This window comes from Bos grunniens, chromosome 19 (assembly GCF_055505025.1).
Source record: "Bos grunniens cultivar Pamir isolate PY7600 chromosome 19, Bosgru_T2T1.0, whole genome shotgun sequence".
Taxonomy (NCBI): Eukaryota; Metazoa; Chordata; class Mammalia; order Artiodactyla; family Bovidae; genus Bos; species Bos grunniens.
This window is the reverse complement of record NC_141183.1, coordinates 28,238,296-28,253,645: the sequence shown is the minus strand read 5'-3', so window position 1 is coordinate 28,253,645 and position 15,350 is coordinate 28,238,296. Positions and strand designations below refer to the sequence as shown.

General features: G+C 50.2%; 1 protein-coding gene across 21 annotated transcripts in view; it reads left to right on the top strand.

Annotated features, from left to right (window-relative positions):
• The window catches only part of DHRS7B (dehydrogenase/reductase 7B), a 47,163-nt gene that overhangs the window by 22,909 nt on the left and 8,904 nt on the right, over positions 1-15,350 (top strand). For 14 of the 21 annotated variants that reach the window (XM_086358311.1, XM_086358315.1, XM_086358299.1 and 11 more), the window contains 2 exons: positions 10,506-10,684; positions 14,906-15,015. In XM_086358311.1, the coding sequence (XP_086214437.1) occupies positions 10,506-10,684; positions 14,906-15,015 (289 nt within the window). Of the gene's footprint in view, positions 1-1,186; positions 1,320-9,706; positions 9,779-10,505; positions 10,685-14,905; positions 15,016-15,350 lie in introns of all 21 variants that reach the window. The other 7 variants (XM_086358314.1, XM_086358319.1, XM_086358303.1 and 4 more) reach the window with 2 other exon arrangements.

Sequence of the window (15,350 nt, the reverse complement as noted above, 5' to 3'; positions counted from 1 at the left end):
TGGTTTTTGAGTGGATTCTAACAACCTGTTTTTATTGAAGTTTCAGTTTATTTTAGTTTTGTGATTGTTTGAGAGAAGAAAGGGATCTTAGGAGCAGATTCCATCTGTGAAATGCAGTGTAGGATTTTGACTGAAGGATAGAAAATGGAACAGATGGCATAAGCGGTGACAAGCCTACTTCAAGTTGATTCCTCGGAGCTCCAGACTGAGGTTCTGAAGGCCTGTCTGAAGAGCCTCATAGAGAGCAGGAGAGCAGTGCACACCCACGACCTTCCTGCCACCCGTAGGGGCTCTTCCACCTTCATACGCTTGACTTGGGCCTGAAAACACCGGCCGATCCTGGGCTCCTGCCTTGTCCTGGAGAGCGTGGGCGTGGCTCCCAGTGTGTGGTCGTGCTTCCATGGCTTCCAGTCCAGGGGACACCTGGCTGGTGCCTCCCCGCCTCCATCTCTCCACGTGCTTCCCATCCTGTCTGACTGCACCTCGTGCTATAAGCTCATCTCCAAACGCTGGGAATCGTGAGCAAGATTTTTTTCCCCACTCCTACCTTTTTTTTTTAACCTCCAGTCTTGTATTCCATTTATATCTACAACTAGCAGTTAAGCATTTGGATATAAAATGCAAAACATATAAACACATGTGCCACGTTAAACTGCCCCCCTCCCCGCCAATACACACCCTTTGGTTTATATAGGAGATTTCTTTCCTGATCAGGACATATGGCCAGCTGAGACTCAGTTCTTTTCTGCCCTTTTGCTCAGAAAAGGCCCAGACACCGCACCAAGGCTGTGGGGCTGAGTTACTTCTGTGTCTCACTCTCTTGGCTGCCCGCACCAGTGGGAGTGAGACAGAAAGGAGTCGGCACAGCTGCCTCTGAGAGTCTGGGAGACCCAGGGGCCCATTCGTGTGGCCGTGTGCACGGCAGAGCAGAATTAAAGTTGGGAGATCTTTAAGAATTTGAGAAACTCCCAGAAAGAGGTGTGATTGTCAGTGTTTGCAGCCTCACCTGTTCAGGGAAGTGATGCTGAAATTGAACCTGACTCTAAAATAAGTGGCTTGCTCTGGGGTGTCCCTTTTCCCACCATCGTCCTGAGCTGCTGGGCGGAGTGGGTGCTGGTTTCTAGTTTACTTTACGTTCTGATTTTGAGACCTTGCCAGACTGAATGCAGGTGCACTCTCCTTACAGAAAGCGGGCCGAGAATGGACCCCCTTATCCTGGTGCCGTATTTGCCTCGGGCAGAGAGGTCCCCGGGGCCGGAAGACCTGGGCTGGCGGGCGATGTGTCAGGTGCTCCAGGAACACCAGATGTGTCCGAGACGGTGTGTGGCTCCTCTTCTTTTTATGTCCGAGGTGCTGCCTTGGGCTTGAGCAGGTGCATGGAGCTGCGTTTGTGTCAGTGGTGTGCTTTGCTGGGTGGGTTTATCTTCATCCTGCTCCTCCCTGGCCGTGAGAAGGGGGTGGACGGGACACTACAGTCCCCGTCTGCTCTGTCCTTGCTCTGTCAGCCTCCGTGACTGTTGTGGCAGCCACATTTTCTTTTTTTGTTTTTAAACTTTGATTTGGTGTTGTGTTAACTTCTGCTGTACAACAGAGTGACTCAGTTGTATATATATTTCTTCATATGCTTTTCCATCATAGTTTATCATAGGATATTGAACATAGTTTCCTGTGCCATACAAGTAGGACCTTGTTGCTCATTCATTCTATATATAGTAGTTTGCATCTGCTCTTTCCAAACTCCCAACCCTCCCCTCCTCCACCCTCTCTCCCTGTCGGCAACCAAGAGTCTGTTCTTTATGTCTGAGTCGTTTCTGTTTTATGGATGTGTTCGCTTGTGTCGTGTTTTAGATTCTACATGAGTGATATCATATGGCGTTTGTCTTTCTCTTTCTTACTTCACTCAGTATGATAATCTCTAAGCCCATCCATGCTGTTGCAAATGGCATTATTTCGTTCTTTATGTGGCTGAATAGTATTCCATTGCATGTGTGTTTGTGTGTGTATGTATATACACCACATCTTCTGTATCCATTCATCTGTTGATGGACATCGAGGCTATTTCCAGGTCTTCTAAACAGTGCTGCTCTGAACCTAACGATGCACGTATCTTTCCAAATTATAGTTTTGTCTGGGTGTATGCCCAGGACTGGGATTGCTGGATCACATGGCAAATCTAGTTTTAGTTTTTTGAGGAACCTCCATACCATTTTCCATACAGGCTGTACTAACTTACATTCCCACCAACAGTATAAGAGGGCTCCCTATTGGCCAGACCCTCTCCAACATTTACTGTTAGTCGTCTGACTGGAGAGAGTTGGCCCCTCACGGTGGTTTTCATTGGCATTTCTCTCATGATTAATGGTGATGACCGTCTTTCCATGGGCCTGTTACCCTTGAACGTCTTCTTTGGAGAAATGTCTATTTAGGTCTTCTCCCCATTTTTCGATTGGGTTGTTTGTTTGTTTTATTATTTACTTCTGTGAGCTGTTTATATATTTTGGAAATTAAGCCTTGTTGGTCACATCATTTGCAAATATTTTCTCCCAGTCTTTTCACTTTTTTTTTTTAGTCTTTTCATTTTGTTTGTGGTTTCCTTTGCTGTGCAAAAGCTTGTAAGTTTGATTAGGTCCCATTTGTTTATTTTTGCTTTTATTTTTATTTCTTTGGGACACTAACCTAAGAAAACATTGGTACCATTTATGTCAGAGAATGTTTTGCCTGTGTTTTCTTCAAGGTGTTTTATGGTGTCCTGTCTTATATTTGGGCTTCCCTGTAAGCTCAATTGGTAAAGAACCCACCTGCAATGCAGGAGACTCCAGTTCTATTCCTGGGTAAGGAAGATCCGCTGGAGAAGGGATAGGCTACCCAATCCGTATTCTTGGGCTTCCCTGTAGCTCAGCTGGTAAAGAATCCACCTGCAATGCAGGAGACCTGGTACAGTCCCTGGGCTGGGAAGATCCCCTGGAGAAAGGAAAAGCTACCCACTCCAGTATTCTGGCCTGGAGAATTCCATGGACAGTCCATGGGGTTACAAAGAGTCAGACACATCTGTAAGTCATTTTGAGTTTATTTTTGTGTATGGTGTGAGGGATGTGTTCTAACTTCATTGATTTACATGTGGCTGTTCAGGTTTTCCAGCACCACTTGCTGAACATACTTTTTTCCCCCATATTGTATGATCTTGCCTCCTGTGTTGAAGATTAATTGTCCATAGGTCTGTTGTTTTTTTTTTTAACTTTTATTTGCATTGATTTTTTGCGGCATTAATTCCCGAGCCATATGTTTTTGTTTCTTCAGTTTCTTCTGGGATAGCTTTTTCTTCTGTGCAACCTCCTCTTCTGGGTTAGGAACAATCTGTTCTTTTTCAGGAAGGATCATCTCAATGTGGCAGGGAGAGCTCACGTAGGGGTTGATCCGACCGTGAGCTCTGTAAGTCCTGCGCCGCATCTTGGGGGCTTTGTTCACCTGGATGTGCTCAATGACCAGAGAATCTACATCTAAGCCCTTAAGTTCAGCGTGACTCTCTGCATTTCTGCGCATGTGCAGTAACAATTCAGCACTCTTTTTGGGCCACCGACCCTGCGTCCAGCCCCGCTGTTTGGCCTGTGCACACCCAGCAGCTCCACCGTTGTAGCGACGGAATGGCACACATTGCTTCTTAAAAGTGACATCCTTCAGATACTTGGTGGCTTTTCGGATATGCATACCCTTTATGGCCTGGGCAGTTTTCACGAATGTTCTTAAAGTGAACATGAAGATTTGAACCTCTTGATATGGATGATTTTGTGGGGTTTTCTGGGTGGAGTGAATAGTGCACCATTTTTAGGGGTCACCTCAGGCTGCTTACTCAAAAAGGGTCTGTAGGTCTTTGAATTTATTTCTGGGCTCTGTGTTCTTTTCCTGTGATCCATGTGTCTATTTCTGTGCCAATACCATGCTGTTTCGATGACTGTAGCTTTGTAGTATTATCTGAAGGCTGGAAGTATTATCTTATGCGTCCTGCTGTGTTCTTTTTTTTCAGGATTGCTTTGGCAATTCTGGGTCTTTAATGGTTCCATATAAGATTTAGGATTATTTGTTATAGTTCTGTGAAAAATGTCATAGGTAAATTGATAGGAGTCACATTCAGTTCATTTTAGTTGCTCAGTCCTGTCCAACTCTTTGCGACCACATGAATCGCAGCACGCCAGGCCTCCCTGTCCATCACCAACTCCCGGAGTTCACTCAGACTCACGTCCATGGAGTCAGTGATGCCATCCAGCCATCTCATCCTCTGTCGTCCCCTTCTCCTCCTGCCCCCAATCCCTCCCAGCATCACAGTCTTTTCCAATGAGTCAACTCTTCGCATCAGGTGGCCAAAGTACTGGAGTTTCAGCTTTAGCATCATTCCTTGCAAAGAAATCCCAGGGCTGATCTCCTTCAGAATGGACTGGCTGGATCTCCTTGCAGTCCAAGGGACTCTCAAGAGTCTTCTCCAACACCACAGTTCAAAAGCATCAATTCTTCAGTGCTTAGCTTTATTCACAGTCCAACTCTCACATCCATACATGACCACAGGAAAACCATAGCCTTGACTAGACGGACCTTTGTTGTCAAAGTAATGTCTCTGCTTTTGAATATGCTGTCTAGGTTGGTCATAACTTTTCTTCCAAAGAGTAAGCGTCTTTTAATTTCATGACTGCAGTCACCATCTGCAGTGATTTTTGAGCCCCCCAAAATAAAGTGTGACCCTGTTTCCACTGTTTCCCCATCTATTTCCCATGAAGTGATGGGACCAGATGCCATGATCTTTGTTTTCTGAATGTTGAGCTTTAAGCCAACTTTTTCACTCTCCACTTTCACTTTCATCAAGAGGCTTTTTAGTTCCTCTTCACTTTCTGCCATAAGGGTGGTGTCATCTTCATATCTGAGGTTATTGATATTTCTCCCGGCAATCTTGACTCCAGCTTGTGCTTCTTCCAGTCCAGAGTTTCTCATGATGTACTCTGCATATAAGTTAAATAAGCAGGGTGACAATATACAGCCTTGATGTACTCCTTTTCCTATTTGGAACCAGTCTGTTGTTCCATGTCCAGTTCTAACTGTTGCTTCCTGACCTGCATATAGGTTTCTCAAGAGGCAGGTCAGGTGGTCTGGTATTCCCATCTCTTTCAGAATTTTCCACAGTTTATTGTGATCCACACAGTCAAAGGCTTTGGCATAGTCAATACAGCAGAAATAGATGTTTTTCTGGAACTCTCTTGCTTTTTCAATGATCCAGCGGATGTTGGCAATTTGATCTCTGGTTCCTCTGCCTTTTCTAAAACCAGCTTGAACATCAGGAAGTTCATGGTTCACATATTGCTGAAGCCTGGCTTGGAGAATTTTGAGCATTACTTTACTAGCGTGTGAGATGAGTGCAATTGTGCAGTAGTTTGAGCATTCTTTGGCATTGCCTTTCTTTGGGATTGGAATGAAAACTGACCTTTTCCAGTCCTGTGGCCACTGCTGAGTTTTCCAAATGTGCTGGCATATTGAGTGCAGCACTTTCACAGCATCATCTTTCAGGACTTGAAATAGCTCCACTGGAATTCCATCACCTCCACTAGCTTTGTTCGTAGTGATGCTTTCTAAGGCCCGCTTGACTTCACATTCCAGGATGTCTGGCTCTAGGTCAGTGATCACACCATCGTGATTATCTGGGTCGTGAAAATCTTTTTTGTACAGTTCTTCTGTGTATTCTTGCCATCTCTTCTTAATATCTTTTGCTTCTGTTAGGTCCATAACATTTCTGTCCTTTATCGAGCCCATCTTTGCATGAAATGTTCCCTTGGTATCTCTAATTTTCTTGAAGAGATCTCTAGTCTTTCCCATTCTGTTGTTTTCCTCTATTTCTTTGCATTGATCTCTGAGGAAGGCTTTCTTATCTCTTCTTGCTATTCTTTGGAACTCTGCATTCAGATGCTTATATCTTTCCTTTTCTCCTTTGCTATTTGCTTCTCTTCTTTTCACAGCTATTTGTAAGGCCTCCCCAGACAGCCATTTTGCTTTTTTGCATTTCTTTTCCACGGGGATGGTCTTGATCCCTGTCTCCTGTACAATGTCACGAACCTCATTCCATAGTTCATCAGGCACTCTATCTATCAGATCTAGGCCCTTAAATCTATTTCTCACTTCCACTGTATAATCATAAGGGATTTGATTTAGGTCATACCTGAATGGTCTAGTGGTTTTCCCTACTTTCTTCAATTTAAGTCTGAATTTGGCAATAAGGAGTTCATGATCTGAGCCACAGTCAGCTCCTGGTCTTGTTTTTGCTGACTGTTGCTTCTCCATCTTTGGCTGCAAAGAATATAATCAATCTGATTTCAGTGTTGACCATCTGGTGATGTCCATGTGTAGAGTCTTCTCTTGTGTTGTTGGAAGAGGGTGTTTGTTATGATCAGTGCATTTTCTTGGCAAAACTCTATTAGTCTTTGCCCTGCTTCATTCTGTATTCCAAGGCCAAATTTGCCTGTTACTCCAGGTGTTTCTTGACTTCCTACTTTTGCATTTCAGTCCCCTATAATGAAAAGAACATCTTTTTTGGGTGTTAGTTCTAAAAGGTCTTGTAGGTCTTCGTAGAACCGTTCAACTTCAGCTTCTTCAGCGGATTACTCTGATATTGAATGGTTTGCCTTGGAAACGAACAGAGGTCATTTTGTCGTTTTTGAGATTACATCCAAGTACTGCATTTCGCACTCTTTTGTTGACCATGATGGCTACGCCATTTCTTCTGAGGGACTCCTGCCCGCAGTAGTAGATATAATGGTCATCTGAGTTAAATTCACCCATTCCAGTCCATTTCAGTTTGCTGATTCCTAGAATGTCAACATTCACTCTTGCCATCCCTTGTTTGACCACTTCCAATTTGCCTTGATTCATGGACCTGACATTCCAGGTTCCTATGCAATATTGCTCTTTACAGCATCAGACCTTGCTTCTATCACCAGTCACATCCACAGCTGGGTATTGTTTTTGCTTTGGCTCCATCCCTTCATTCTTTCTGGAGTTATTTCTCCACTGATCTCCAGTAGCATATTGGGCACCTACTGACCTGGGGAGTTCCTCTTTCAGTATCCTATCATTTTACCTTTTCATACTGTTCATGGGGTTCTCAAGGCAAGAATACTGAAGTGGTTTGCCATTCCCTTCTCCATTGGACCACATTCTGTCAGATCTCTCCCATTAAGTCTGTATATTAGTTTGGGTAGCATGGCCATTTTAACAATATTCTTCCAATTGAAGAACATAGGATATCTTTCCATTTCTATGAATTACCTTCTATTTCCTTTATTAATGTTTTATGGTTCTCAGCATATGTCTTCTACCTCCTTGGTCAGGTTTATTCTTGAGTATTTTATTTGTTTCATGCTATTTTTAAAGGGATTGCTTGTTCATTTCTGGTATTTCATTGTTAATATAAAGTGATGCAACCAATTTCTGTATGTTAATATTTAGTATTATTTGTTTATTTCTAAATTTTTGGCTGTGCTGGGTCTTCATCGTGGTGCAGGCTTTTGTCTAGTTGCGATGAGCTGGGGCTGTGGTCTAGTTGCGGTATGTGAGCTTCTCATTGCAGTGGCTTCTCTCTTGTGGAGCACAGGCTCTAGGGAGCTTGGGTTTCAGTAGTTAGGGCACGTGGGCTCCATAGGTGCAGCTCCCGGGCTCTAGAGCAGAGGCTCAGCAGTTGTGGTGCATGGACTTAGTTGCTCCATGGCATGTGGAATCTTCCTGGACCAGGGATTGAACCTGTGTCCCTGTATTGGCAGGCAGATTCCTATCCACTGTGCCACTAGCGAAGTCTGGGATATGGGATTCTGTCTCTTTCTTCCTGTTTGTTACTTTAATTAAACCAGGAGGTTTATGAGTCATAAACATTAAATTATAGCAGTATTTGATGAGTTTCCTTTATTTCATAAACCAGAGACCCCTTCAGACAACCTTGGAGATCTGATTGCTGTGAAACCGATTCCTGGGCTTTCAGTTAGTGATGGGTGACGATGCTGCTGCTGGTGCCAGCCGTGTTCACTGAGCTCTTACCCTTGGCCAGGGACCGTACTCATACTTCTATGTGTTAATTCATCCTTCGCAACAAACCTGTTTTACAGACCTCGCTTTACAAACTCAGGTGCCAAGACCCCAGCGGAGTGGCCCCCACTCAGGCTGGTAAGAGGCCGAAGCCGGTTGTGCCAGCAGGGCAAGGGCTCGTCTTTGAGCCCCTGTGCTGCCACTGCCATGTGTTCGTGTTCTCCAGATGGTCTCGGAAACTCTGAATTTGGGAGGCAACAGGGCTGCGTGTTGGTGCTTGGTGCCTTACTTTTAGCCTTCAGTAAAGCCTGACATGGGCAGACTCCACAGGGCTGTGGTCTCTGGAAAGCTGAGCCTGTTGTCCTTCCATAAGCAGTGTCCCCACCTCCTGGGCTTCCTGGGCAGTGGCTGGGCCTGGGTCATTTGAGCCAAGCAGCGTGCTCCTTCTTGGGACCTACCTGGTATGAGGATCTTGGGTTGCCATGGGGATAAAGCTCTTCCCACACAGCTGTCCTGCTGGGTTGAAGTGTACCCACAGTCTTCGGGGCTGGGCCCTGTGAAGGCCCCCAGGCAGCACCCACAGATCCACGGGTGCCAGAGGTGCTCCTGCCTGCACTGAGCCTCTCTGAGAACTTCCCAGGTGCCAAACAAAGGGCCTTTAGGTCCTCGCCTTGCTTCTGGGGCTCAGCCCCACCTGAACGTTCAGTTGAGGGCAGGCATTGGTGCCAGTCATACCCAGGTAAAGAGCTAGGTGCTTTGGAAGCCATTTGGATTGCCAGGACATCCATGTGTGGGCTTGGCACAGTGTCAGGTAAGACGGGAATGTGCCCACTTAGCAGACAGTAGCTGGGGTGTTTCAGAAGTAGATTAAGTAGATTAAGTGGAGGTTGATAGGAAAGAGTCATTTTTGCAGATGTTTGTCCATGGATGTTAATTTTTTATGCTGATTAAGAATTTAGGTGTATGGGAAAGGCAGGTGAAAAGTTAATCTGAATACTGAAATAGCTTTGTTGACAGTTCCGATTGGAACAGAGCCTGTAGCTTAGATTGGGATGGCCCTCGCAAACCTGGACGTCAGGGTCAGCACAGCACAGGCACACAGGTGGCCCGTGAGGGCTCCATGTGTTCCAGCCTTGGAGGCACCAGAGTGGGTGTGTCATGGGAAGGGGGGAAGCACATCCTTATATATGTGGGGCTGAGTGCTGAAGAATTGATGGTTTTCAACTGTGGCGTTGGAGAAAACTCTTGAGAGTCCCTTGGACTGCAAGGAGATCAACCCAGTCAATCCTAAAGGAAATCAGTCCTGAATATTCATTGGAAGGACTGATGCTGAAGCTGAAACTCCAATACTTTGGTCACCTGATGTGAAGAACTGACTCATTGGAAAAGACCCTGATGCTGGGAAAGATTGAAGGCAGGAGGAGAAGGGGACAACAGAGGATGAGCTAGTTGGATGGTATCACTGACTTGATGGACATGAGTTTGAGCAAGCTCCAGGAGTTTGTGATGGACAGGGAAGCCTGGTATGTTGCAGTCCTTGGGGTTGCAAAGAATCGGACACGACTGAGTGCCTGAACTGAACTGAAGGCTTGGGATTGGGCAAGGACACTGAAGTCATTCAGTCTGATGAATGATTGAAGTCCCTTCTGATTTGCAGCCCTTCTTCCCTGAGCCCCTAATCTCATGGTCCTGGAGGGCCTGGGGCCACGTTCTCTGGGCCGCACGCAAGGTACTGCTCCCCTCAACATGCCTTTAGCCCCGTGTCTCCCCTCTGGGCATGGGGGTGTGGGGAGTAGGGGTGGTGAGTCCTGGAAGGAGTGGACATTTCTGAAGTGTGGACCGTGCACAGCTGTGTGCCCACTGCCAGGGCCTCCCGATTTTTGGGGGGACGTGGCTCACCAGTGACACTGGGCGGGCACAGGCCACAGTGTGCAGGGCCTCTGCTCCAGGCCTGAGTCTGCGCCCGCATCTCAGAGGGTGCTCACCATGCTATGAGTCCCTTGGGGCATCCTGAGGCCCATGGCCACTGAGGACACCATCCAGGGGATGTCTCTTCTGAGAGGAGTGTAAGGATTGTATGGCTTCCTTTTTCCTTTTTTACAGAAAAACTTTTCTCATTTCACAAATACCAGGAATGGGAAATAATATTGGGTGGTATCAATTTCCCCGAAACAGGTTTCTGAGGGAGACTGCGGTGGGTGCTGACGCGCTCCAGGAGCGGGTCCTCAGCCACCCAGCTCAGTCTGTGATGCCAGCTTGTGTCCCTACAGAGAGGAAACTGGTTCTACCACGCTGAACGGTCCACACAGGGTGCGGGGCCTGGGGACATCCTGCCGGGCTCAGAACTGAGACCCTGACGTGGGACCTGGGGTCTGTGTCAGACTCAGGGGCAGAGGGTGGCCAAGTCCCTGGCATCCCCCCAGCTCGTCACTAATTCATGTGCTTTGTTCTTCCAGAAAGAGTCTGCTGAGGGCGCGGGTCATGGACTTCATCACCTCCACAGCCATTCTGCCCCTGCTCCTGGGCTGCGTGGGCCTCTTTAGCCTCTTCAAGCTGCTTCAGTGGCTGCGCATGAGGGCCTACGTCCGGAACGCCGTGGTGGTCATCACTGGCGCCACGTCAGGCCTGGGCCGAGGTGGGTCGTGGTGCAGGGCTGTTGGGGAGGGGCTGGGGACGTGGGTGCAGACATATGAGGTCAGTTGGTGACTGGGCAGCAAGGGCCTCCCTGTCCCTGGTCCAGGAGGAAAAGGCCGTGGGAGCATCAGGGCTGGAGGTGGCAGCCAGGGAGAAGGCCACACACGTGTCTGGGGCGGCCTCAGTGCCGGTCAGCGTGGAGACGGGTGTCTGTATGTGGTGGCACCCAGCTTCCCAGTTGTTGTTCAGTCGCTCCATTGTGTCCAACTCTTTGCAACCCCAAAGAGGTCCCCAGAGATGGACCGTAGCACACCAGGCCTCCCTGTCCTTCACCGTCTTCCAGTTTGCTCAAACTCATGTCCGTTGAATTGAATAATGTTTTTGCTTCTCTGAGGGTCTTTACTGGATTCATCCACATCCCTGGTTTAAGGCTCTGGGGTCACCTTCTCCTCGCTGCTCTTCACGGGGCCTCCAGCTGTATCCGGGCAGATCAGGACAGCATCAATGAGGCATCAGCTGTTCCTCAGCCGGTCTCCAGCTAAGCTTGGTTCTAGTCTGGTTCTAGGTCCACATGGAGCTTCTGGGTCCCAGACTGCCCTCAGCACAGTGTACCAGTATAGGTGTGTCGGAATCTGCACGTGTGCCATGCCACCCTACATATTCCCCACGCTGGCGCTCAGTTCCGTGGAACAAGGCCGAGAGGCGCCCTGCGGTGGGGTACACCCGGCACCTTTGTGTCTCCCACCACGTGCTGGGACAGATGATGGGAGGCAGGGTCCTCCCCTCAGGGAGCCCGGGTCCTACAGAGAGGAGGGACTTCTGCCCGTGTGTACCCCATGTGTTCCCCGCAGCCGGCAGGCACGGCACCCAGGTGTGTGCTGGCTCGGGCTCATCTCCCGAGTCCTCCATACGCTCAGAGAAGGTGTGACTCCTCCTGGGATCTGTAGGCAGAAACCCGAAGCCAAATGGAAGCCCGCGTCTCCTCTCCCTGGGGAGGCGGCGAGGTGGGCAGGACAGGTCCAGAGTAGCAGGGCTGTGCGGGGGCTGCAGGAACATGGGGGAGCAGATGAGGACTGGACTGCTGGTGGCCAGGGTGCCAGCAGGCTTCGGGGAGCGTGCGCCAGCATGGTGTTCAGGTGAGGTCTCGGGGGTAACCTGAGGTCTGTCATCAGATCTCCCGGCCCCAAGCCACAGCCAAGCCTCTGACCTTACTCAGCTCTAAATATAGATTCTTAGCGGCCTCTGCTTCACAGCAGAGAGAAGCGTTTTTTAACGTCCTTGAAGAGCGCCTGAGGGTTGGCTGTGCGGGAGAGGTGGGCTGCGGGGCCAGCATGTGCATGCGCAGGAGAGAGGCCGTCCTCTCTTCACCCCGTTTCCTCCTGCAGCACTGGGGCCTGTGTGTCCTTGTGTGACTGCTCTTCCTGCTGTTTCCTGGGTCCCATCAGAGGGCCAGGAAGCCGTGTGTCTCTTCCCCTCTGGCCTCAGTAGACACCCCTTGGCCACTGCCCATGGGTTGTGGGGAGGAGACCTCACCCACCCTTGTGGCTATGCCGTCGGCCACCTGGAGGCCTGGCAGACATGCCAGGTATTCAGACGGCCCTCTGTGTTCCTCCTGCTGTGTCTCCCGGCTTGTCCTGTGGATCACAGGATGCTGGGTGAAGGGACACATCCTGGTTCTGCAGCTGTGAGCAGCTGGGGGGCTATAAGCCAGCAGGGCTAGAGGTCTGGGGACTGGCCAGCAGCCGAGATAAGTGTGCTCCCTCCACCCTTCTGCCTCACTGTATCAGCTTTTCTCCCCAGTCTGTTGTTTGCATCCCCGTCACTCCTGTACAAGCTCTAATTTCCTCCCTTTGTTTCGCTGCAAAGTGGATGACAGTCTCCAGAGCTGTGTGGACCCGTGTCCCCCACCTTATGTCTTGGTGGCAGCTCACAGAATGTCCACTATGGCGGTCAGGTCAGGATGAAACGGGATGAGGAAGCCAGCAGGGCTTTGGGAATGGTAGGAAACTGGCCTCAGGAACGCTGAGGGTCTCTGTGAGAGCACCCCCAACCCCTACTCCACCCCACCCAAGGAGACTCAGCTGGGCTGTGACCCAAGCAGCCCACCCAGGGCCAGAGCAGGGGCTCGACTCAGTCTGGGTTTGAGCCCTTGGTCAGGATGGGGTTCAGGGAAGATGACACCACACGGCCTGAACCTCCTTCCAGAAAGCTCCACCTGGATCAGGGGAGCAAGTGAGACTGCACGAGGAGCTGTGTCTGGAAAGAGGGCATTGTCACCCGGAACCTCCTCCCTCCTTTCCTGAGGGACGCTGGCATTATGCCCTCACTTTGGCTGGGGAAGGATGTCGCCTGGACCCCAGAGCCTCCTCCATCCCTGGATCCGTGCCCCTCCTCTGAGCCCATAGCACCAAGACTCCACTTGACCGCTGGGCCCGGGACTCAGTCTGATACCTAGGGTGGCTGCATGGTCAGCTGGGGCGGTGGGGGCTGCACAGACCTGCTTGTGGGCACCTGAGTGAGGCCAGGCCTCCAGTGAGGAAAGGCTGTGGCCCTTTAAACCCCACGTTTCCATTTTTGCCAACATCCAGTTTTTAAATTTATTTTTTGGCCCTGCAGCATGGCATGGGGGATCTTAATTCCCCACCCAGGGATTGAACAGTCGCCCCCTGCAGTAGAAGTGGGGAGTCCTAATCAATGGACCACCAGGGATGTCCCTTGAGCAGTCTAAAAAGGCAGCTTAGAAACACACTTAGCCCTGGCTGGCACTTTCTGTCTGCCTGAGGCTGCTGTGACGCGCTCAGTCCTCACAAGAGGGAAGTGGAGGTGAGGAGGCCTCTCAAGGAGACTCAGTCCATCACAGGAAGTCTCGCTCACGTCCGTCCTCTTGACCTAGGGGCTTTGAGCTTCACGGCAGTCACCACTCAGCCGTGTTTGGGGAATCACTCCTTGCTCCCGCCGCCCTTCCCATTGTGGTCTTGGGGTTCCCAGGTGACCCTGACTGGCCCAGTCCTGGTGATTCTGCCCCCTAACATGGCCCTTCCCTCGAATTCTGACACCAGAGCTTGGAGGGAACAGGTCAGAGGCCCCCTTGCGTGGCTGGGGAGTGGTGTCTGTGGGAACCCAGAGTTGTCTGCAGCCCCATCCCCTCTGTGGAGAGGCTGGGGGATGAAGTGGGGAAGGGACCTGCCAGCATTCAGACAGCTGGGCTCCTGCTGCCTGGGACCCTGTGCAGCCTCCTGTACCCCCGTCTGGGCCGTTCAGCTCCTTCTCTGAATTCCTGAGCTGCCTGGAATCCTCCTGACAAGCCTGCTTTTTGTTTTGCCTCCAAAGAAGGCTGACGAAGACAGGTGCCCAGGCAGTTTTGGACTCTGCCCTGCCACGGTCTTAGTTGTCACCTGGATGCTCTAGTGACTCAGAGGAGCCTGGTCTCACCCCCCTGCCCCCGATCATTTTAAAATGATGTCCCCCTTATTGTCCCCCTGCTGTTCTTTAACCTCCTTGCAAGGCTGCCAGCCTCCGCACTTTGTCCTCACTGTGTGGAGAGGAAATGGCAACCCACTGTGGTATTCTTACCTGGAGAATCTCATGGACAGAGGAGCCTGGCAGGCTACAGTTCGTGGGGTCGCAGAGAGTTGGACACAACTGAGCAATGTAGTGTGCAGAGGGCATGTGTGTCTACGAGCCCTTGGGCCTGGGCAATCTCAGGAGGAACAGCCCTACAGGCTTCAGGTCTGGTGGGGGGGTCTCCCCACCCCCCCTCACCAGAGTCCTATGTGTCCACAGAAGTGCCCCTGGCAGATATGTGCCTGTTGTACTGAGGTGACAGCAACCACAGGCCTCGGTGCAGGGGTGCGGGGGAGGTGTTCTGGCGCTGCTGACTGTTGGGCGCGTCCCTTGCCTCACAGAGCTTCTTTGCAGTGACAGTGGGGATCCTGCTTACAGTGGGGGTCAGAGCTGAAGACTATGTTGGAAAATCCTGAGCCTGGTACCCAACAGTCTGTCCCCCGGCTTGAGCCTCCCTCCTGCCCATGGATGTGTCACAGCCCTGAATACCGCTCTGCGAGGGCCCTGACTCCCAGCCCCACACCCCTCCATGGCGGGGCTAGTACCGATGCCTGGGGAAGAAAAGGCCTGCGGTTTGAGGCTGGGGAGCTGGGAGCTGAGCTGACGGGGCCGAAGGCCTGGGTCTCCCCAGACAACAGGCTGCTTTCTTGTCCCCTAGAATGTGCCAGAGTTTTTCATGCTGCTGGTGCTAGGCTGGTGCTCTGTGGCCGGAATGCTGAGGCCCTGGAGGAGCTCAGCCAAGAACTTGCTGCTTCCCGGGCTCTGGAGGTGAGTGAGCCTGGGGGACTTGCCTGGGGAAGAGGCACAGCCCGTCCTCTGCGGGTCTTCACAGTGCTTAGAGAGGTCTCTCTGCGAGTTCTCCCCGTCAACCCCGGTCCCTATTCATCTCTTTTTGGTGGTGGGAGGTTGGCAATGACTTTTAACGTTTTATTTGTGGGGAAATACACATATTTATCATTTTAACCTCTTACAAGCTTATAGTTCAGTGATAGTAAGTGCATTCACCATGTTTGTAATGATCACCTGTCTGTCCCCAACAAAAATTGTGTTCCCACTTAAACAATCCACTTTTTCCTCTGCTTTCCAGTCCCTGGAAATGTCTT